Genomic DNA, 21,907 nt, shown 5'->3' with positions numbered 1-21,907 from the left:
CATAAGGCCTAGTGGTCCAGGTTGCGCCCCATGAGGTCCGCCTTCGAGCAGGTGGCAATCATTTTGTGTCATCCTCCAATCTCACACTCTTTTCTGTTTAATCCACTGTTCTCTCTTATCTGATTAAAGCCATAAAAAGCCCAAACAATAACTAAAAAAATATTCTGAGGGTCAAGTTACTTGAGACAGATGAGACTTTTCCACTGCTGGTCCATAATTGACACATTTTTACAAGAATTTAGTTTCACAAGTTGTTGCTACAAAATTTTTGTGCAAAGGTTATGCAGCTCAAAAGATCTATTTTTTAGCAGTATTATTAAATTATTTATCAATAAGATTTTTTTTTATCAGTAATTTTTGTTGGTTTGTTAATGTCTTCAGTTAAGTGAGATAAAAATGCTAGCTAAATAAGCATTATCCCTTATTTATGATGTAAAAGCAGGTGTAAATTATTTTAATTTGTTAAACAAACCATCTAATGTAGAGAGTGTACCAGTTTGTATCAGGATGCCATAAGAATACATTTTTTTAGTTTTGAAAATGTGCAAACACATCACCAGGAAACTCCTCTAACGTCATAACAACACGCCGCCTTTCCTTTGAAATTTTATTCACTACATCTCTGTAACTGCAGGACAGATTGTAAACTGAATGTGAACCCACAATGAGGCTCTTGCAGCCTAGATCCTTTTTCTTTTTTCCTGAAGTGGGTCTCTCTGATGAAATCATAACCCTTTATGACTACTCTGCAGCCACCAAACAGTGCTGACTGTAAAATTTAAACTTTAACATCTTGTCCTCCCTTTATTCCCAGTATGTCACACAATTACACAAGCCTGTGAACACAGTGTACCACAGTGAATGGCATGTGTGAGGGCTAATTTTAGAGCACCTTCTTGTATTCTGTAAGAGCTTATGCACTCCACTGTGAATAGCACTGGGGAAAGGACTTGATTGTGAGTGGAGGAGATTGTTGTCCTCATTACAGCTATAAGCTAGCGCTTAGTTTTTCACTGATGTAATGGGACGGAAGAATGATCCGGGGTCCACGTCGTGCACTGATATGCTAATGCTAAAAGCACTGATGGGGCCATTCTCACTGATAGCAAGGCCTCTTAGCTTTTGGAGCCATTAATTTTGCAGCAGTGAACTAGAAAGAGGAAGTGAGAGAGGGCAGTGAGAAAGAGAAAGCCAGGCAGAGCTGACTGCCCCCTGGAGAAAACAGAAGACACTGACATCCATTTGAAAGATGTCAACAATGGCTTCTCCTTTTCCATCCAGCTAAATGCTGAAGATAATGTAGACGGTCTGAAAATGCATCGAAACATAAGTGATGTCTCAGCACCACCGACAGAAAAAAAACACGCCTTCCATTTCTTGACATCATATTAGGGACCACTCTGTAAGGCAGATGGGATTTTGAAGCCTGATGCTTTTCTCCAATGTGTTCTCTGTTTTAATAACACAATGGAGCTGTGATGACAAATCGTAAGTGCTGCTAAATCAGAAAGCAAGTGGAATAACTTTAATGTCACAAACAAATCTTATTTGTCTCCCCTGTGTGGATAAGTCCCTGCTCTGGAAGTGTACTTCCTCATTCAGTTTGATGATATCCTCTCTGAAGCCAGGCTGCATTCAAAGCACACAGTGAAGTGTTCATTATGGAGCTGTGCAGGCTAAAGTTAGGATAACTCGTGCCTTTGTAGTCCCTTGCTTCAAACTTACTCCACCCCACCACTTTCCCCCCAACCCTCTCATCATGTCTCCTTCAGGCGAGGGATGATATATTGAACGGATCCCACCCCGTCTCCTTTGATAAAGCCTGTGAGTTTGCAGGGATCCAGGCTCAGATCCAGTTTGGACCCCACGCTGAGCACAAACACAAACCTGGATTCCTTGAGTAAGTTTTTTGTTATTTCCTCAAACATACATTAACAAAATCATTTGTATTAAAACTATACTCTGTAGTTTTATATGTTACAATCACAGCTGTGCATACACAGTGGTTATCTCCAGGCTGTTGCTTCAGGGATTTCCTTCCATGGAAAGCTCAGGGGTGATGTCAGCTGTTACAACTGTTTTCTGATATGTAGGCAGTAGGGCAAGAATGACCTCATATGTTGAGGTATGTTAACAGAAAAGGAAATGCCTGCAGCTGAAAAGGGTAACCGTGTTAAATTGTCATTTTTCTCTCTAGCCTGAAGGAGTTCCTACCTAAAGAGTACATAAAGCAAAGAGGGTCAGAGAAGAAAATATTCCAGGTATGTACATGGCATAGCTTATATGGCACATTTAAAGTAAATAATGTGTTAGAAACTGTGGACTGTGCCTGGAATTATAGTAATCTGTTCCCTGTTGAGGCATAACTTAACATAATGCAAAACATGTAGAGCACATAACACATAACATATGTAATGATCATCCTCAGTGGGGAATTAACTGTTGTTCTCTGTCCAGGATCATAAAAACTGTGGGGAGATGACGGAAATTGAGGCAAAAGTGAAATATGTGAAGCTCGCCAGGTCTCTGCAGACATATGGAGTGTCCTTCTTCCTGGTCAAGGTAAGAGCTGAAACCAGAAAGTTAAAACGCATTACACGTACTGGTTTATGATCAAACGACAATCTACAGGGCCTATTCTGTCTTGTGGTGAGATTGTGCGCCCCATGTACAAAAGCTGTAGCCCTTTCCTACATTTCACTTGTCCTGAATGAATAATGACATAAAGTCCCCCAAATGTGTTTATTGTTTCCCAGATTAATTCTGGTTTAAACAGATTTTTTTACACAAAATCTTATAGTGGACATGCTGCTCTGATATTTTTAGCACTTTTTAACATTTTCATTGCTTGCTAAAAACCCAGAAGACCCCATCATCTAGTACATCAGAATTGTCTGATGTGTCTGCGAGGGCTGAAGGTTAGATTTCATTCAATTTTGATTCTTTAGGTTGCAATTAGATTTAATTTTAATTCAATGCCATATTGATTTAAACGCTTCATTTTTTATTCAATAAGAGGAAGAAATACACATTTAGTAAAGTTTCTGTTGGTAATTTTTAAATATTTATTTTCATGCCCATGTAAACACATGTGCTGTGTAATCCAATGTTTTTGAGCAACAACCCTCACACCTAAAAGTTGAAGGAGCTGGCTTTTCCCCACAGCTCGCTTTGGTTGCCATTTTTTGTTGTTGTTTGGTCTAGTGCAGCCACCGTCCATACAATGCAATTAACATGCACACGGCCCCCCACTGGCCAGGAGGTGAATCAATTAGGAGGAATTTCCAAATCAATATTGAATTGGACAGGAAATATTGCAATGCATCAATTAATCAATATTTTTACCCATCCCTTGTGTTTACGCTCAGTGCTATGATAAACCTGTCCTGTTATGGTTTAGCGCACACAAAAGTGGAATTAGATTTCAGCATTTAAGGAGAATGAAGCTTCACCATGAGGTGTTATAAAAGCTGACTGACAGAGGTCCATTTGGTAACTCACATATAGCAGAGAGGAGGAGAGCATAAGGTCCTAATGGACACAAAATGGAAGTTTGGCCTTGAAGTTATGACAGAGTGCAGGGTTAAGATTTTCTCTGTGTGCCAGCGTGTGAATAGAAGTGTGTTTGTGTGAGTGTGTACAGGAACTGTCTGTGTGTGATGAAGAGTGCAGTGATGAAGATTTCGAGACTCTGTTAAATAATTCACTCGCGCTGCACTCTCTTCTTGATGCTAGCAACAGCGCAGACCTGACTTTGTTGAAGCAAATCTCAGTTTATTGTTACCTTCCATTTTCCGTCTGCCAGACTGTAATTACTGTTCGTCTAAGGTTGAAAGCTCTTCTTGCTGCAAACTTTACAGATATGGAAATAACTAACGTGGGAAATCAATAACTGTGTGTGTATGTGTGTTTCCTGTAGCCATGCATGCAAGTGTGTACAATAAACAGCCCCTTTTCTATTGTGATCTCCTGCACATGAAAATTTTCCCCATGAATGATCAAGGTTAAGCAAATTGAAATAATTTGATACGCCAGCTGCACACTTCAGATTAGAAAATCAAACTTCCTGCTTCAGTACAGCCTTGATAACTGTGACGTTGAAGCAGCACAACCTAAAACAATGTGGGTCTGTAATGAACCTTTGTTTAAGGCTATCATGATCACTGGCATAATGTTATCTGTCCTTGTGTTTAAGAGCCCTTGAACCTCGAAGCTGTTCCACTTATTGGCCTTTGTTCGATACTCTGAGTTCTCCATTTAGACCTGACGATAAAAAAAGAAAGAAGAAAAAAAACAATAGCCTGGAGACAGAAAATGTACATGAACTCCCCTGTCTCTTCAAACAACTAATTTTTGTGTCATCCTCTGCACCCATGGAGGGGAGCCAAGTGTGGGCTCAGTCTCTGAAGTGAGCAGTAATAGTTTTCCAGTGGGCAGAGAGTGGAGTGCACTGGAGCCGGTCAGGCAGAGCGCTTGGTGGAAGCACCATGCTGGTGTGCTGACAGTGACTAAAGCCTGTGGAGACCCTGTTCAATAAAGCAGCCGTTAAACAAGGCTGAACTCTGCTGGGTCACTTCACAGCTGCCCTTCTCCGCCTCCATTTGGGGCTTAAAGCCACGGACACAGCATGTGTATTACCATCACACTAGCAGAATGGCACAACGATTTTGCATTTGCACCTTCAATGAATCATCTGTGTAGGTGTTTCACACCGACTTAATGTTGTCTGATGTTTCTCTATTTGACAGGAAAAGATGAAGGGTAAAAATAAGCTGGTCCCGCGGCTGCTTGGGATAACCAAAGAGTCAGTGATGCGAGTGGATGAGAAGACGAAGGATGTGGTGCAGGAGTGGCCGCTGACAACAGTGAAGAGATGGGCTGCTTCCCCCAAGAGCTTCACCCTGGTACTGTGTGACTCTCTGCGTCAGTCCCACGTTACACACTCCTAATCCTGCACACATATTCACTTTTTCTGTGCACGCTGGGATTTACACAGCGCTGTATCATGTATTCAATCTTCTCTTGTTTTCATTTCCCTGCTCAAACAGAGTGCTTCAAAAAATGTCGAGACCTCAGACTCCATTATTGAATGTTTTCAAAATTCCAGCTGGCTATTTCATCGCAGTTAACAATAGATGCCCAGGGAAGAATATGCAACATTTGGATGTTTTATTTATCTGAAAGCATTTTCAATTTTCTTAACCAGCTGTTGGCAACAGTGTTGTCTGTTTTTCGCTTTTATATCGGAGAAGAGCACCACATTTAAAGATTAATAGATTATGCAGATTTGAGAAAATACTCTACGGTATATTTGCCAATATTGATTTAAGCTGAAAATACTCACCCTTACATTTCTGCATAAAGCTTTGAAGTGAGTTATGAGATTCACTACGTCTTACTTTTAATCAGCTCTTTGGAGGAATAGCATGCACTGTAGAGGCCAGTCTGTTTTTCTTTTTTTTGTTAAGAGGAGCAATAAGCTTGGTTTGCCAAGTTTATTCCAAACTTCAACTTAGAAAGGCATTTTTGTTTTATCTGCATGCAGAATGTAAGTCTTGGATTTGGTATGGGATGTTAAATCATTTCTAAAGACGTGCTATAAAGTGTTGGCCTGAATCTCTTCTGTCTTCGATGCCTCATTAAGGATTTTGGCGAGTACCAGGAGAGTTACTACTCGGTCCAGACAACAGAAGGAGAGCAGATATCCCAGCTTATTGCTGGATACATTGATATTATTCTTAAGAAGGCAAGTGCTGAAATATTCAATGTAAAAGCATGAATAAGTACAACACACTCCACATCTATGTCCCCATACGTGTATCCTGTATAACTCACTGTGATGCCTTTTACTCTTCCCCTTACAGAAGCAGAGTAAGGATCGCTTTGGCCTTGAGGGAGATGAGGAATCCACCATGCTGGAGGAATCTGTGTCCCCTAAGAAGTGAGTAACATGAGATATATTTTTTATATACTGTATCTCCCTCCCCTGTTTCAGACTGACTGCCTGAGACTGAGCCGACCATTTTTATTCAGCTAGCTCAGTTTAGATATTTCTCATGAATTTTAACCTCACTGTTTAACTGTGCATGTAATTACATTTCTGCCAGCTGGTTTTAGCACCCTGAACAAAATTGATATTAGAATTAAACCAAAAAAGCAGTCCTTTGAATAAAAAAATAAAATTAACACTGATAGTCTTGATACTCCAGGCTACAATTTATTGAATTACCTCCTTGTATTTTCTTTATTTGGGGAGCAGAACACAAAACCAGCCTCGGGGTAAAGCCACCAAATAATCAACTTCTTACCTACAAGAAAGCTGCATCATTTGGAAATTAAGACATCATGCAGGTCATGATAGCAACTAATTTGGAGCTGTTATATTCAGTAGTTTTAATCTCTCAGTTGGTTTCCATCACCCCTAAGTTTCACAGTATAATTAAGTAACTGATGCAAATAGAGGTAAAGCTGACGCACCCATCACACAGAGCTCAAAAATTTCATGACACCGGAGATCCACATGGCTCAGAGCAAACCACTCGCTAGCAGAATGGGGCATCGTATTCCTGCTGCTTATTGGCCAATTGACTCATGTTGTGGTTCCTCAGCACAAAAACATAATTGCTGCCTCTCAAAACAAGCCATAATTAACCATTAGAGTCAGGAGCATCTGTTGAGCTGGGCAGGAAAACAGACATCTTTCCGCGCAGTGTTTTCTCTGACAATGCTCACTCACTGTGGGAACATTTGTTAGCATGATAATTGTTTCAATTATAATTTCGTGACAGTTGCATTATCAGCTGGAGCAATGATCAGAATTTAAAAAGCCACTCTTAAGTAAATCAAAGGAAAATCCTGTTCTTGAAGATATCCCTGCAAATAGCATGCTGTTGTAAGACTAATATGTTAAAAAAGGTCTGTTTGTGATATATGTGGTTGTTTCAAGAGTAAAGAATTACAGAATTTACCTCTATTCTCTGAAGTTCAGCATCCACTTTGTCTCTCTTTCCACTATATAAGGTCCACAATTTTGCAGCAGCAGTTTAACCGGGTGGGTCGTGTGGAGCACGGCTCAGTAGCACTTCCAGGTATAATTCGTTCTGGGTCCGTAGGAGGCCCTGACACCTTCAATGTGGGCACGATGCCCTCTGCACAGCAGCAGATCACCACAGGGCAGATGCACAGAGGACACATGCCCCCACTGGTGGGTAAAAATTCTCATCTCTTGCAAGAAAACACACTGTCCTGGACAATATTTTATCAGCCCTGTGTCAGCATTTGTTAAAATTATATCTTCCATCCAGCTCTGGGCCAATCTGTGCCATTAAAGTAACGCATGAGGATGAAACAGTGAAGTGGAGAGATACCACATTTAAGAAAAATATAAAGTACCGTTTAGATTCATTGTTCTTACATTTAAAAATGAAATGCAGCCTTTGAAATATTCGTTTTTGTTGCGGCTGTCATCAATAAATCCTCCAAAGAGGTCTGTTGGTGAAAAAAGGAATAAATGATTTCCTCACACTCAAAGCTCATCTGTCTCCTGCTGTTTACAGACATTAGACTGCAAGGAGAGTGTCTCAGCTCTGTGCCCTCTTCAAATACTCATTGATTATTTAGATTGCTTTTGTTGAGTCATCTGCACACTGTGTGTCTCCGTGGCTATCAGAGTCTAGCCCAGCAGGCCCTGATGGGGACCATCAACAGCAGTATGCAGGCTGTACAGCAGGCGCAGGCTGACCTGGGACATGTAGATAATCTGCCTCCACTCGGCCATGACTTGGTATGTTTCCTTTCCCACTATTACAGTTTTTAAGAATACATTTTGGAATAGCAGCATAGATGGAGATGCAGCACTCCTCAAAAGCCAACCATTTAGGACAACTGCTGAGTTTTTTCATTGCTCTCTGATATTACAGCCTCTGGTTTTGCACGGCAGAGAGATTACATAGAAATAAGCATTTACAGCACATCAAAGTCCAGCGTATTTCTCAGATATAATTAGGATGTAGTTCTGATGGTAAACATGGGGGCTGCACTTTATGCTTGAGTGTTTCCAAAGCTGGAGGTGTTGTTCAGCCCTAGTCCTTTAATCCTGCATGAGAAAGTTTATAAGAGCTGAAAATCACCCACTGTGATGAAAGCCAATAGCTCTGCTTTTCCTCCCTCTCCAAAAAAGGCATCCAGAGTTTGGGTTCAGAACAAAGTGGATGAATCCAAACACGAAATCCACTCTCAGGTTGATGCCATCACCGCTGGTACAGCATCTGTCGTCAATCTCACTGCAGGTGAGCGCCCGGGAGAATTTAAGGATAACACTCTCAGTTTATAACTTTCATTAAATTTTCACCAGGATTCCTGTTAATGAAGTCTACGCTGGACAGAGCTCAGAGGAAAATGGCCCTGTTTCAGAAATTATTGTTTGTCTTTGCATTTTTGTAGCCCTTAGATGGGAATCAAAGATAATGTTTTCTAACCAGCTGTTGAGCACTCACTGATAATGAGCTCCTACAAGTATTTCAACTGATGAAGAAAATCTTGAATTCGTTGTCCTAAGGTCCAACTTGCTGCTGGTGTTTCTCTCTGTTCCCCCTGATGGCACAATGCCAGAGAAGTTCCTGGGAGACTTTGCCGGGTTTTAATCTTATTTTGCCATCTGTTTGGATGCCGTTACACTCCTTTCACCAACTAATATAAAGTTGGTTGTTTTCATAACAACGTGTTTGAATGTGCTCATCTCTGTGGAGCCATTTCCAAGAGGCTTCAACTGTGACACTAACACTGATTTGTATGTTACAGTTTGTGACATTCAATCTGTGGATTAGACAATGCAGAGTAGGACTCTAAGATGAACAGCAGAGGTTAATTTTGTAATGATAACAATCCATTTTTCACAGGTGAGCCCACAGACACAGACTACACAGCAGTGGGCTGCGCAATCACCACCATTTCCTCCAACCTCACGGAAATGTCGAAGGGTGTCAAGCTGCTTGCGGCACTAATGGACGACGAGGTGGGCAGTGGACACAAGCTCATGGGTGCTGCCAGGATGCTGGCAGGAGCTGTGTCAGATCTGCTCAGATCTGTTGAGCCTGCAGCTGCTGAGGTGAGACTCCCACTGATTAATCTACTGACTTGGACTCCATCCTCCTTTGTAATCCCCGGTAGCCACAAAGCCCCATACTGTACTGAACCTCCTCCTTTCCTTTTCATCCATATCCCAGTAAAGACAGGTTGGAATCCAGAAGTCTGTTTTAGATAATTCATGGAGGCCTCTGTGTGAGAACAGGCCAGTGTAATGAATGTGATGATGTCATCCTCTTATAGCCCAGACAGACTGTGCTGACTGCAGCAGGAAGCATTGGACAGGCCAGCGGGGACCTGCTCCGTCACATGGGGGAGGGCGAGACTGACGAGAAGTTCCAGGTTGGAAGCCGCCCACTCCCTGTTTCTATGACACTGCTGGTCAAACAGGAAGACACACGCTGACTCTCGGGCCTTTAAAAATGTCAATACATGCTAAAGTAATCATCCCAGGCTCTAATATTAGACCAATACTTTGTGTATCATATAACAAAGTGTCAGAATGAAAGCCTCAAGAAGAAAAATGACATTATGTTGTCTCAGACACATCTTTTTTAGGCCTTCCCTTTCTGCCTGTGGAGGACTTGTATTGATTTCCATAAACTTTAAGCCAATACTCCTTACAATATGAAAATCAATGATGTTTGCAGTTAGCTGCTCTACTTAATAAAGATATTATTCATTTCTTAGCCCCTAAGATTCATCACAATCATCTACCTCTTGGTTAAATTACTTATCTTGTTGCACTGCTGTTATACCTCATGCATTTTCTGTGCCAGTGTTCCCACTTCATCATCCTAACAAATTGAGCTAAAAACATTTACTCGCATGCTCCCTCAGTCGCATGTGCACAGCTGTGCTGTGTTTCAGTGAAGGACATTGATTAATTTGTTGCAGGACACCCTTATGAATCTTGCCAAAGCAGTGGCCAATGCAGCTGCTATGCTGGTCCTGAAGGCCAAGAACGTGGCCCAGGTGGCCGAGGACACTGTTCTGCAGAACCGGGTGATCGCAGCTGCCACTCAGTGTGCCCTGTCCACCTCACAGCTTGTGGCCTGCACCAAGGTACTGATCTAAAATTTGTTAATCTCAGTAGCGAAACACAGGAACGACATATCAATCGACAGTAAATAAACAGGGTGGATTTAATAATGGTAGACGATTTGTTTCAGTTGTTTATTTGCCTTTTTTTTTCTTTTAGTTGTTAACGTTGCAATAATGAGTGTTTTCTAATCTATAATAAAAAAAACACAGTTTTTTGTATTTTGCAGCTAGCATTATTGTTCTATGACCTGATTAAGAATAGATATATAGATAGAGCCTGTTTGATGGATTTGAACTCTACAGCCTGTCTGACTGTTTGCCAATGATTCTGTGTAACACAGGTGGTGAGCCCAACCATCAGCTCCCCAGTGTGTCAGGAGCAGCTTGTCGAGGCTGGGAAGCTGGTGGACCGCTCTGTTGAAACCTGTGTCAAGGCTTGCCGCTCGGCCAGCGACGACGGCGAGCTGCTGAAGCAAGTCGGGGCAGCAGCTGGTGTGGTGAGCCAAGCCCTCAGCGACCTGCTGCAGCACGTCCGCCACTACGCCAGCTGCGGCGAGCCCATCGGACGATACGACCAGGCTACAGACACCATCATGAATGTGACAGAAAACATTTTTACCTCCATGGGTGATGCTGGTGAGTACAGACAGAGCTAGAAATGTTTCTGCTTCAGTAAAGTTTGGTGTCTTTTCAGTTCATTTAATGTTTTCCCTCAATGAAGAATGTAAATGGGAAAAAAAATCAGGTGTTCTTTAATGAATACCTGCTTTCACTTCCTGTCTTCTCACATGTTTTGACAGCACAAAAGTGCCTTAAGATATTTTTGTCCATGTGAAGTGATCTAAAAAATCTACCGAGACATTTTCAAAGCTCATGCTGTTTGTTATGGTTCAAGCCATGAGGTTGAGGAATTTCCAAACCCCGCCAATTCTCATGGGGTCATAGGAAACATGTCATCCAAAACCACTACAGTGCTCTCAATCTGGTCCCAATTAGTATCAGGGAGGCTTTGAAACTTAAAAGAAAACACATGGTCTGTGCATTTTTGGAAGGACAAACATTTTACCTTCCATAAATCAACATAAAAAAAAGAAACCAGTAGCAAAAGCTCAGTTCAGAATTCCTTCTACAGAGTATTGGTTGAACCTCAAGGCCTCTGGATGTAGGTTGTAAAGCACCTGTATGTCTTGTCTCTCTCATTCTTCTCTGGGTGAGTTATTTCAAGCTGCAGGTGGGTGTTTGGGAAACACAGCTTTTTATAGCAGGTGTGTGGGGAGATGTTACATATATTCCAAAGACTTTTATTTGTGTGAGAGAGGATGACTCACTGGAAACCTTCAGCTGTGAAAGTCATGAGGGTGAAAACAATGAGACGCTCCAGGACAAGTACAGAATTTTTAGTGATGAACAAATGTAGAGTTTTGTGATGCTGTAGTATGAGGATATTTTAAGGACGTCTTTGTTATAATACTGGAGGCGGAGGACCTTAGTCATTGATTGGCCATTGTGTATTTTTCTCCTATCATATTAGCCAAAAGATGATATTTCCTGGAAACTTTATCTGCAAGTTCTTTACTAAACTATCGAGGTAAATTAAATATCCTCCTTTGAAATAAACAAATTGGTGCAGCTCAAAAACTAGAACAAAGAGGATTTTTTTCATAATTTTATTCATAAAGTTAAACTCTCCTCTGTCATTAATTTATGTAATATATTTTAAGCCTTTTGTTTTAATTTTGATGATTATAGCTTATAATGCATTAAAATCAGAAATCCAATCTCATATTGTTATATTTCCTGAGAACAATTAATCAAAGGATTCAAATTTAAAAAGTATATATTCAACTTCTAAAATGTATCTTAATTTATACTCTCAACACTTAGTTGGGACTCAGGTCCCTGATTTCCAAATCATCTGAAAAGATTTCAGAACACATAACAAAAATCTTGTCCTTATTTTCCCTTTGCCAGGTGATAATAGGAAGGTGACAGTCAAGATTTGTCTCCAAACGTTATGAATCACAGGCTTTGGAATCCTTGTTGCTTAAGCATCTTGTCCTTTCACACTTCCCTTTTAGTCAACTTTCTCTTGAAATGTTTCAGTACAGCGCTCTGCTTTTGAGCAGGGGCTTTCTGTGGCTTATCCTCACATGCTTGAATAACTACTAGAAAACATAAAATTTCCCACAGCACTCAATTTTTGGAGATACCCCTGCACACCAGTATTGTGCTATTTACTGAAACAGAATATTTTATCCTGTGTAAGTGCTTGTAGGGTGTAAATGGCCACACACCGAGTGTGTGTACAGGGCAGTGCATTGTACGCACACTCAGTGTTTATAGCCTCTGGGCTTAAAAAGTGAATCCCATGCTGATGTGTATGAAACCTGCATTATTTTGTGTTGACCACAGTCCGTAACTCCAATGACTTCTGATTAGAAGTCTATGAGCAGCAGCCCTTTTCTCCTAGGTCTTTTACGTCCTCCACAAGCATTTTCAGTTTTTAAGATATACCTCTTTCTTTTTTAGAGCTTATACAAAAGTTCTGTAAGACCCAACAGATGTGCTAAATCCGCTCTGTTTCATAAACTGACTTACAGCTTCAGCGTTGGCTTGTCTCTGTACTGCATCACTGGTTTATTTGATGTTCTGTGGCATCTGCCTTTGACTCTCTTAAATAACTTGTGCCTGTATTGTTGAACAGGTGAGATGGTGCGCCAGGCTAGGGTGTTAGCTCAGGCAACATCTGACTTGGTCAATGCCATGAGATCTGATGCAGAGGCTGAAGTCGATGTTGACAACTCCAAAAAACTGCTCGCTGCTGCCAAACTCCTGGCTGATGCCACAGCGCGGATGGTGGAGGCTGCGAAGGTAAGAGAGTGACAGGGTCTCTAAATGCAGTGCAACAGTTCTGATGGGTTATTTGCTCAACATCAAACTAGATGTGTAACTGATTTAAATACCTATTAAAACATTAATTGAAGTGGCTCTTATCTTTTGTATATTTCTTTTTCTTCATTTTGATTAACCCTTTGTTGAAAATTGTTGGAGATGAGATTCCTCCGTTAAACATCATTACAAACAACCAGATTAGTCCAGGACTGTTGAGAGGATTCATTGTCTTTATTTTTTTTCTCTCTTTCTATCACCACTGCTGTGATTTTCTTGTGTCACGATGAAAGTACAGTTAATAGGATGAACTGAACTGAATCGCTTTCATTTGATAGAGTACAATTTTGGCATTGCTGCATGTGCTAGCAACCAGCATGATTTCACATCTAAAATAAAAAGGTGCAGCATCAGTGGCTCTTAATAAGCCCTTGGCACGGTTGAGCGGTATATTATCAGTGTGAGATACACAGGGAAGTGAAACGCTACTTATGGCACATCAGATGTTTTTGATCCTGGATGCATTAATCACCACATCACTGTCATTATCAAAGAGGAAGTGGGAATCCAGCCTCAGTGGTTTCCCTGGAAACTGTCAGAGAGCAGACCAAGCTAAATTTGTATTTGCATCAATTGTACCACATTTATAAACAGAGCTGCTCATCTTGTAGAGCTGTTGTCTGATGGCTATTGTAGTGTGGTGATGTGAATGCATGTGTTTTAATGTGGGCTCAGGGGGCGGCTGCTTACCCAGAGAATGAGGACCAGCAGCAGAGGCTCAGAGAGGCGGCTGAAGGGCTACGTGTCGCCACAAATGCTGCAGCTCAAAATGCAATAAAGAAAAAACTTGTTAACAGGCTGGAGGTGAGTCATAAGAGTCAACATCTTCTTCCTGGTGTGTTTTTCTACCTTATCTAAACACAATTGTCCTTTTTGTTTCTTCTGTCCGGCAGAGATGTCACCTCAACTTTCCTTTCTGTTGTATGAATATTACTGGAATCTTGTAGAAATAAAAGGACACTTTAGACATTAGGCCGCCAGACTGCTGATACCAAAATTCCTTAGCATCCATATTCACAAACACAGCCCATCTAGAGTGTTATTTTTCTTTACCCGAAGCAGCAAGCTTTAAATCCTTTTAGCACTGTGAGTGAACTATTGAAGTGTCAAGATCTGTGTTTAACCTTTGGTATCAGATTGCCCTTAATGACTAGACCCACTCTGCTCCAGAGTTCCCAGTGTTTAATGTCCTTGGCCCATAAACTATGCATTAGCCAGGACTGGGATAAGCCTTTTATCAGACTTGCTTCACATGGCTACAGCAGGGCTGCTAATGACTGCTTCCATCGTGGTAAAGTTTGATCCAATAAAGGTTTAAGTCTCACAGATCTGTAAGTGTGCATGTCATAATAACTGCATTTGGGCCTTTTTAGATGCAAAAAGTCTTACCCAGTCTGTCCTCACCCACTGCTACACAGACACGTTTTTATTTTGAAGTGAATTCAGTATTCTGTGAATAAGTTCACCAAAAAGTTCAAAATACCGCTCACGCCTTTAATGCCAATTCTCCATGCAGTTCAGACCTGTTTTGGTTCTGCAGGTCTTGTGATACCATGAGTTCTGACCGCTTTTTCATCCTCCCCTCATCATACACTCAAAAAGGAATGTCTCTTCTCTCCTTCTGTTTTCAATCCTGCCATGACTTCAAAGCTAGCTTTGTGTCTGTGAATTACTGGGAGCAGAGCAGCATATATTTGTTCATATAGTTTCAGGAACAGCAAAAAGAAAGCTGTGAGCTTATAAAATAAAGATCGAGCTGTACAATCCCACCCACTCCCCTCCTCTTACAAAACATTTAGTTTGTGACCCCTCTGACATTGATTAGAGCAGTTCTGCTCGAGTCCAGAACAAGACAGCATAATGCTGCACAGAACATAACTGAAGTTTCTTCTTTCTTCTTTAATCCTAAAAGATTTCCATTTGTGTCTCTTCAACAGATAGCTGCTAAGCAGGCAGCGGCTGCTGCTACTCAGACCATTGCAGCTGCCCAAAATGCTGCTGCTTCAAACAAAAATACAGTGTCACACCAACAACTAGTGCACAGCTGCAAGGTATGATCAAATGTGTTTTCCCATATTCATCTTTCACTTTAATTTTCAGATAGCACTTTAAAAAGCAGATGTGAACATGTGAGGTGTGTTTCAATGCAGGCTGTAGCAGATAGTATTCCCCAGTTGGTGCAGGGGATGAGGAGCAGCCAGGCCCAGCCCGAGGAGCTCTGTGCCCAGCTTACCCTCATCATGGCCAGCCAGAGCTTCTTGCAGGTTGGACCTTTTACCCTTTAACAGATATCCACTATCAAACTACAGTCAGAGCACACAGCAGTGAAACTGTGCTTTTGTTTCTCTTTGACTTCTTTCCAGCCTGGAAGTAAGATGGTAACATCAGCTAAGTCAGCAGTCCCAACAGTGGCTGACCAGGCTGCTGCCATGCAACTTGGCCAGTGTGCCAAAAACTTGGCTACCTGCCTGGCTGAGCTCAGGACTGCTACCCAGAAGGTACCTAAACATTGTTGTTAGCAGAATACATCCCACTTATACAGAAAATGTATTCCTCTCTGAAATGTATTTGCAGTGAGGCCAAGTTTAATCTCAGTCACAGAAACCAAGCACAGCATATAGGCTGGCATAGTGCCCTTTTCGAAAATGCCTATCTGCTTGTTAGTAACTTTTTTTTTACAATTTATTTGAAGGCCCATGAAGCCTGTGGTCCTCTGGAGATAGATTCAGCCCTTAAAACTGTCCAGACTCTGAAGAGTGAGCTTCAGGATGCAAAGATGTCCGTCATTGATGGCCAGTTAAAGCCTCTTCCTGGGGAAACGGTCAGTACACAGCGATTTCTACAGTAGGAGCACAACACTGTAAAGAGGATGAGGAGCAAGTGCCTTTAAATTGACGGGGTAATATGTGTTTTCTGTTGCCCACACAGCTGGAGAAGTGTGCTCAAGATTTAGGAAGTACATCCAAGGCTGTGGGTTCCTCTATGGCCCAGTTACTGACATGTGCTGCACAGGGCAATGAACATTACACAGGTAAGAAAAGTAAAGAGCAATAGCATTGCTTTGTGAATGTTGATAAGATGAAGGGTGAATTCGATTTTGAAGGGAGAAAGAGTCTTTTATTACTCCACTGTGCAAAGTGGGTGTGAGCAGAGAATATGATGAACCCATTTGTGCTGTCACTACTGCCTTAAATCGAACCCCTTAGTACAGCATGGCTTTGCTGTTTTGGCTAAATTTATGATCTCAGGGGAGGAGAGATGAAGACTGATAAGGATAGGCTTTTCTAACAATGAACACTTCAAGACAGAGCCCCATGCTGTGGCCCAGGGTGCTGCTCGCTGCTCATTAATTTTATTTTCACTAGATTTAACATTCCATCAGTAAATGGCTCCACTTGGCTGCTTAATGTAATTTGATGCAATTTGCTTCTTTTTCTTCCTGGCTCTATGTATAATACGTTAAGGGTACCTCCCATGTGGAGCAATATATTTAGTATATTGTCTCATTTATTTAAACAGTGAGGGTATTTCAGTTTCACAGTTTGTTCTCAGTGTGGAAGCGTGAGCTCCTGCCAGCTGATTTAAACAATGTTATCATAACTGTGCTTAAGACTGTAAATACCCATACCTTCTGTGTGTGTGTGTGTGTGTGTGTGTGTGTGTGTGTGTGTGTGTGTGTGTGTGTGTGTGTGTGTGTGTGTGTGTGTGTGTGCTGCTTTAACTTCACTGCTGCTAAACTAATGAGCCTGATTAATAGCGTTAGTCAGATGTTAGTTCTAATTTCATCAGGTAACGTAGCCAACTCTCAAATCAAAACTCTAACTTAACAATTAATTTTCCTTCATAGTGTTTGGAAACATATTTTATATTGATTTATATAAAATTCTGTGTTTTTGATGCACAAGAAAGGAAATCCATGCTGTGCTTTACCCGTACAAATATTATTGGGTTTGCTCCATGATGTCCCCTTTTGCTGGTTGTTTACAGGTGTGGCTGCCAGAGAAACGGCACAAGCTTTACGGACATTGGCTCAAGCAGCAAGAGGAGTTGCAGCCAGCACCAAAGAGCCCCAGGCTGCAGCTGCGATGCTGGACTCGGCTCAGAACGTCATGGAAGGCTCAGCCATGCTGATCCACGAAGCCCACCAGGCCCTGGTTCATCCAGGAGATGCTGAGAGTCAGCAAAGACTGGCACAGGTAGCGTAGGTCCCGAGGCGGTGACATTCACACCACTATCACATTATTCCTGTGAGCCCACCCCATCGCCCCCTGCTGATTTGTAAACATTTCTTGTTTCCATAACAGTCGTCTCCTCTAAGCGCTGCTATTTTCTCTGTGCTCTGCCTCCCGCCTGGTTTTCCTCTCTCAGGAGTGCCAGAGTAAAACCGCTCATTCTCCTGCAGCCCTTTAGGGGAAAAACATATTGTTTGGCATATATCTGTGACAGCAGCATAAATTAGTGACAGGAATCATTGTGCACTGCTGTGGGTACAATTTGCATCTGAGATGTTTTCCCCCTTATAGCTTTGCTCTGGGCCTTCGTGTTTTGTAGGATATTGTTAGAATGACTAATGACAGTCCGTTGACAGAGTGTTGTGCTGTGTTTCAGGTGGCCAAAGCGGTGTCACACTCTCTGAATAATTGTGTGAATTGCCTGCCAGGCCAGAAGGATGTCGACATGGCACTCAGAAGCATTGGAGAGGCCAGCAAGAAGCTGCTGGTGGACATGGTGAGAGTCCTCCTGAGGCTTTTCTTCATTTGTTGTTTTTTAGCATCTGTGTTTCTAACATAACATCTGCACTGAAGACATACATTAACATGTCACCAAGTGCTTGATCAAGTTATTTCCATCTGATTTTTGATGTGCACCACGTCTGTCCTGAATGATGTGTCTTTGTCTTTGAAGCTCCCTCCCTGCAGTAAAACATTCCAGGAGGCCCAGACTGATCTGAACCACACCGCAGCTGAACTCAACCACTCTGCAGGCGAGGTCGTCCACTCCTCCCGCGGTACTAGCAGCCAGCTGGCTGCGGCCTCGGGGAAGTTCAGCCAAGACTTTGATGAGTTCCTGGATGCTGGCATTGAAATGGCAGGACACACCCAGGTAGGTTTCACGATCACACAAACCCTCTCCACATTACATCGAATCAGATCAGCGTTAAACCACCGAGACCAGTTTTCTTTTACATCATGGAGAGCCATTGAAACTTTTTATGGACAAACATAAAAAAAGTCCTAAATGCTGAGTGGACAAGCTCATTTTTGTGTCAATTTATTACCCAAGCTATTTAAGCCATTTGTTAATTAGACTTTAAATCTAATTCACTTAGGCAAATGATTGTCCCCAAGAGCACTAACACAGTCAGATGTAATGAGATCTTGTGATGTTCTTGTTCTGGTTATTTTGCTCATTAATTTGGGAAGATCGTCTGGGATTGGAGTTGATGTAGCGTGACACCTGAGCTTTAATCAGGCTCAACGAGGCCTGCTGAGTGAGGAAGGAAATGTAGGTGTGGGGACACATCCAGAATCTTCTAGTCGTACACTGCTGTTCCTGATACAGTAACTACAGTGTGTATAAAAGAGTTCTGAGATCTATCTTGGAAAACTACCCGTATCTTTTCTCCTTCTTTTCTTTTCAGAGCAAGGACGACCAGATCCAAGTCATTGGTAATCTGAAAAACATCTCGATGGCGTCCAGTAAGCTGCTGCTAGCTGCCAAGTCTCTGTCTGTGGATCCAGGTGCAGCCAATGCTAAGAATCTTCTAGCTGTGGCAGCAAGGTGCGATAAGATGCTATTGCACTTGATATGTATCTGATTTTCTCCTCTCTTTTTTTCTGATAAGAAATATACACGAGTACTGGTTATCTGATCCATCATGCCTCTGTATGCCTCTCTTATACTTCAAATGTCACAAACTTCTCTCCACTGCACCTCTATGCCTCTCCTAAGCTCTGTCTCTTTGGTATTGCTGGAGGGAGTATGAATCCTCATCTTAGTGAGAAGCCAAGCAGCTGGTCCCGCTGGGCTTTGGGCTTGACTGACTTCTCTCTGTCTAATTAGGAAGATGGAAGCCTTGGCTTGAGTCTGTATGTGCTCAGCAAGGCTGAACACAAACTCAAGACAATCTCAGCTCTCCTGTGCGAGTGTGTTAGCCTACCGCAGTGAGGAGCCAGCAGTGCCATGCTTGAATGGCGGAGCTAAAAGCATGTAAGAGAGTGTGTGAACCCAGGCTGTGTGTGCATGCAGAGGACACATGTGAGAGCTAAAAGAGCCTGTGTGGCTTTCTGTGTGTTTCAGGGCAGTGACAGAGAGTATTAACCAGCTGATCACCATCTGTACGCAGCAAGCAGCAGGACAAAAAGAGTGTGACAACGCCTTGAGGGAGCTGGAGGTAGCTGCCATCACAAACACTGGGCCACACACAGTTTTCCATCAAGCCTTTCATTGTAGATGCACATTCAGTTATGTGCTGTAACTACAGTAACAATATAGGGTACATCTTTTCCCGCAAAAATGCCTCAAAATGATGACAAATCTTGGTATGTTTAAGGCCTCATTCTCATGTTTTACATTTTTAGTGTTTCTTTTTTGAAATATCGAGTAAGCTAGCCATTAAATGAGTCCATAATGAAATGTCAGTGTGTCCACTTTCGTTGAAAACTGTCATTTCCATCTTTGCACAGGCTGTCAGAGGACTCTTGGAGAATCCAAATGAGCCGGTCAACGAACTCTCCTACTTTGATTGCATCGAGAGTGTCATGGAGAACTCAAAGGTACAGCCTTGTAAAAATATCTGCATGAACATTTCCTTCAGTAAGCAGCTGAAGGTGACATGTGCTTCTTTTAATGTAGGTCCTGGGAGAGTCAATGGCTGGCATTTCTCAGCACTGCAAGACAGGAGATGTGTTAGCCTTCGGGGACAGCGTGGGTGTAGCATCCAAAGCTCTGTGCGGGCTGACGGAGGCTGCAGGACAGGTGAGATCACAGCGTGACACTGAGTCACTTGGAGTTAGCATGCTTCTACTCTCACATTGGCTTTTTTCTTCATTTTCACATAACACTGCATGCATTTTGGGGAAAAACAACATGTTTTGAAAGTAGAGAGGCCTTTACCTGTTATGTTAAATCAATTTCAAATATTTATATAATATAAGTTCCTTTCATCAACAAAATTAGAGACCTTAGAGTGAGCCTTTTTGTTGAAAACCCTGGCATTGTTGCAGGGTGAGCAAGGTTTTATAAAAGGTTTAATAGACTCTAAGCCCTCACCTCCATACAACATTTAGTGTCTCTGACTCACTCTGATATATACTGTTCCCTCTCTTTGCCCTCTTTCAGAAAGTCTCTCTGTTATTCTTCATATATAAAATAAAGACTCTTGTTTGTATCTATTTTTGTTAAAGGAGGTGGACTGCGTGTGGGGAATGTTTGCTTGTCCCTGAAACCAATGGGTAGGGATGCACCGATAGGAAAATTAAGGCCAATACCGATATCTGATATTAGTATTACTGTTATGGCCGATAACTAATATTTACCATTATCAATATTGGGGGGAAAAAAACAATCTCGATGATGTGGAGGTAGTTCAGAGAGAAACAGTGGCATGATCGTGAGAAAAGACGATAATGGAGAGGATCAAAGGATGGAGCGCCCAAGATGAATGCGATCAAAAAAGTACATTTTCTGTTGGATCAAAAACAGAAAGGGAGACATGAAAAAGAGAGTCCACTCTTCTTAGGTAGTTTTTGTGTTTACATAGTCATAGAAAACAATTTTATTTGGGTCTTGTGAGATCATTCATGATGCTCTGAAAATGGCCGGCAGCTGATGAGTAAATATCGGCACACTTTTAGACATCGGCCAATACCGATATGTTAAAAAAATGACTAACATGCCGATATTGATACCGATATACTGTGCATCCCTAGTCCTGGAGGACGACAAAGAAGCCTGTCTACTGACAAACTGACATTGTTTAAACTCTTTCTGGTTTCCTCCTGTAGGCCTCTTATCTTGTGGGTGTATCTGACCCCAACAGCCAGTCTGGCCATGAAGGCTTGGTGGATCCCATTCAGTTTGCAAGGGCTCATCAGGCCATACAGATGGCTTGTCAGAACCTAGTGGACCCAGCCAGTAGTCCTTCACAGGTAAGTGCCTCCATGCGGAGCTTGAAAACATTAAAGGACCATCCCCTGCCATATGGGGACAGCCGCATGTATAGATCTCTTGTGAGTGGAATTAACTGGCTCATTAAGTTTGAAAACTTTGAATCGACCTGACTGTCGTAAATACTTAACTCTGAACATTTGCTTGGAAATGCCTCATTTTACACAACTCAGCTCTTTTCTCATTTGTTTTTCTTGGTCAGGTCTTGTCTGCAGCAACAATAGTAGCCAAACACACATCAGCTCTCTGTAACGCTTGCCGCCTGGCTTCCTCTAAGACCTCCAACCCTGTTGCAAGGAGACAGTTTGTCCAGTCGGCCAAAGAGGTGGCCAACACGACGGCCAACCTTGTCAAAACCATCAAGGTTAACTCCCCAACTGATCAAAACGTTGAGTGTAAATTTGTTACTGCATTCTTTCATCATGTGGGAAGCTGCTGTGTACGTGTGTATGATTCAGTCACTTACAGAAATAGGTCATGTGTTATTTTGAACATGTTTTTTCCATTGTTCCAGGCCTTAGATGGAGATTTTTCAGATGAGAACAGAAACAGGTGCCGTGTTGCTACGACCCCTCTCCTTGAAGCTGTAGAAAACCTGTCAACCTTTGCCAGCAACCCAGAATTTGCCAGCATCCCCGCTCAGATCAGCAACGAGGTAACT

General features: G+C 42.1%; 1 protein-coding gene across 3 annotated transcripts in view; it reads left to right on the top strand.

Moving 5' to 3' along the window:
• Positions 1-21,907, top strand: part of tln2b (talin 2b) — an 87,684-nt gene that overhangs the window by 45,768 nt on the left and 20,009 nt on the right. For 2 of the 3 annotated variants that reach the window (XM_074677030.1, XM_074677029.1), the window contains exons 7-36: positions 1,773-1,900; positions 2,198-2,261; positions 2,458-2,562; positions 4,749-4,904; positions 5,645-5,746; positions 5,865-5,941; positions 7,021-7,204; positions 7,670-7,783; positions 8,180-8,288; positions 8,898-9,106; positions 9,328-9,426; positions 9,982-10,149; positions 10,470-10,764; positions 12,833-12,999; positions 13,753-13,881; positions 15,015-15,128; positions 15,228-15,341; positions 15,441-15,575; positions 15,770-15,898; positions 16,006-16,108; positions 17,065-17,273; positions 17,686-17,805; positions 17,983-18,180; positions 18,719-18,858; positions 19,378-19,471; positions 19,764-19,853; positions 19,933-20,055; positions 21,084-21,227; positions 21,449-21,634; positions 21,761-21,901. In XM_074677030.1, the coding sequence (XP_074533131.1) occupies positions 1,773-1,900; positions 2,198-2,261; positions 2,458-2,562; positions 4,749-4,904; positions 5,645-5,746; positions 5,865-5,941; positions 7,021-7,204; positions 7,670-7,783; positions 8,180-8,288; positions 8,898-9,106; positions 9,328-9,426; positions 9,982-10,149; positions 10,470-10,764; positions 12,833-12,999; positions 13,753-13,881; positions 15,015-15,128; positions 15,228-15,341; positions 15,441-15,575; positions 15,770-15,898; positions 16,006-16,108; positions 17,065-17,273; positions 17,686-17,805; positions 17,983-18,180; positions 18,719-18,858; positions 19,378-19,471; positions 19,764-19,853; positions 19,933-20,055; positions 21,084-21,227; positions 21,449-21,634; positions 21,761-21,901 (4,146 nt within the window). The remainder of the gene's footprint in view (positions 1-1,772; positions 1,901-2,197; positions 2,262-2,457; positions 2,563-4,748; positions 4,905-5,644; positions 5,747-5,864; positions 5,942-7,020; positions 7,205-7,669; positions 7,784-8,179; positions 8,289-8,897; positions 9,107-9,327; positions 9,427-9,981; positions 10,150-10,469; positions 10,765-12,832; positions 13,000-13,752; positions 13,882-15,014; positions 15,129-15,227; positions 15,342-15,440; positions 15,576-15,769; positions 15,899-16,005; positions 16,109-17,064; positions 17,274-17,685; positions 17,806-17,982; positions 18,181-18,718; positions 18,859-19,377; positions 19,472-19,763; positions 19,854-19,932; positions 20,056-21,083; positions 21,228-21,448; positions 21,635-21,760; positions 21,902-21,907) is intronic. The other variant, XM_074677031.1, reaches the window with a different exon arrangement.

Source organism: Halichoeres trimaculatus, unplaced genomic scaffold (assembly GCF_033239565.1).
Source record: "Halichoeres trimaculatus isolate MK-OKI-2021-1 unplaced genomic scaffold, fHalTri1.1 fHalTri1_scaffold_10, whole genome shotgun sequence".
NCBI classification, from domain to species: domain Eukaryota; kingdom Metazoa; phylum Chordata; class Actinopteri; order Labriformes; family Labridae; genus Halichoeres; species Halichoeres trimaculatus.
This window is presented reverse-complemented; position numbering and strand designations above follow the sequence as displayed.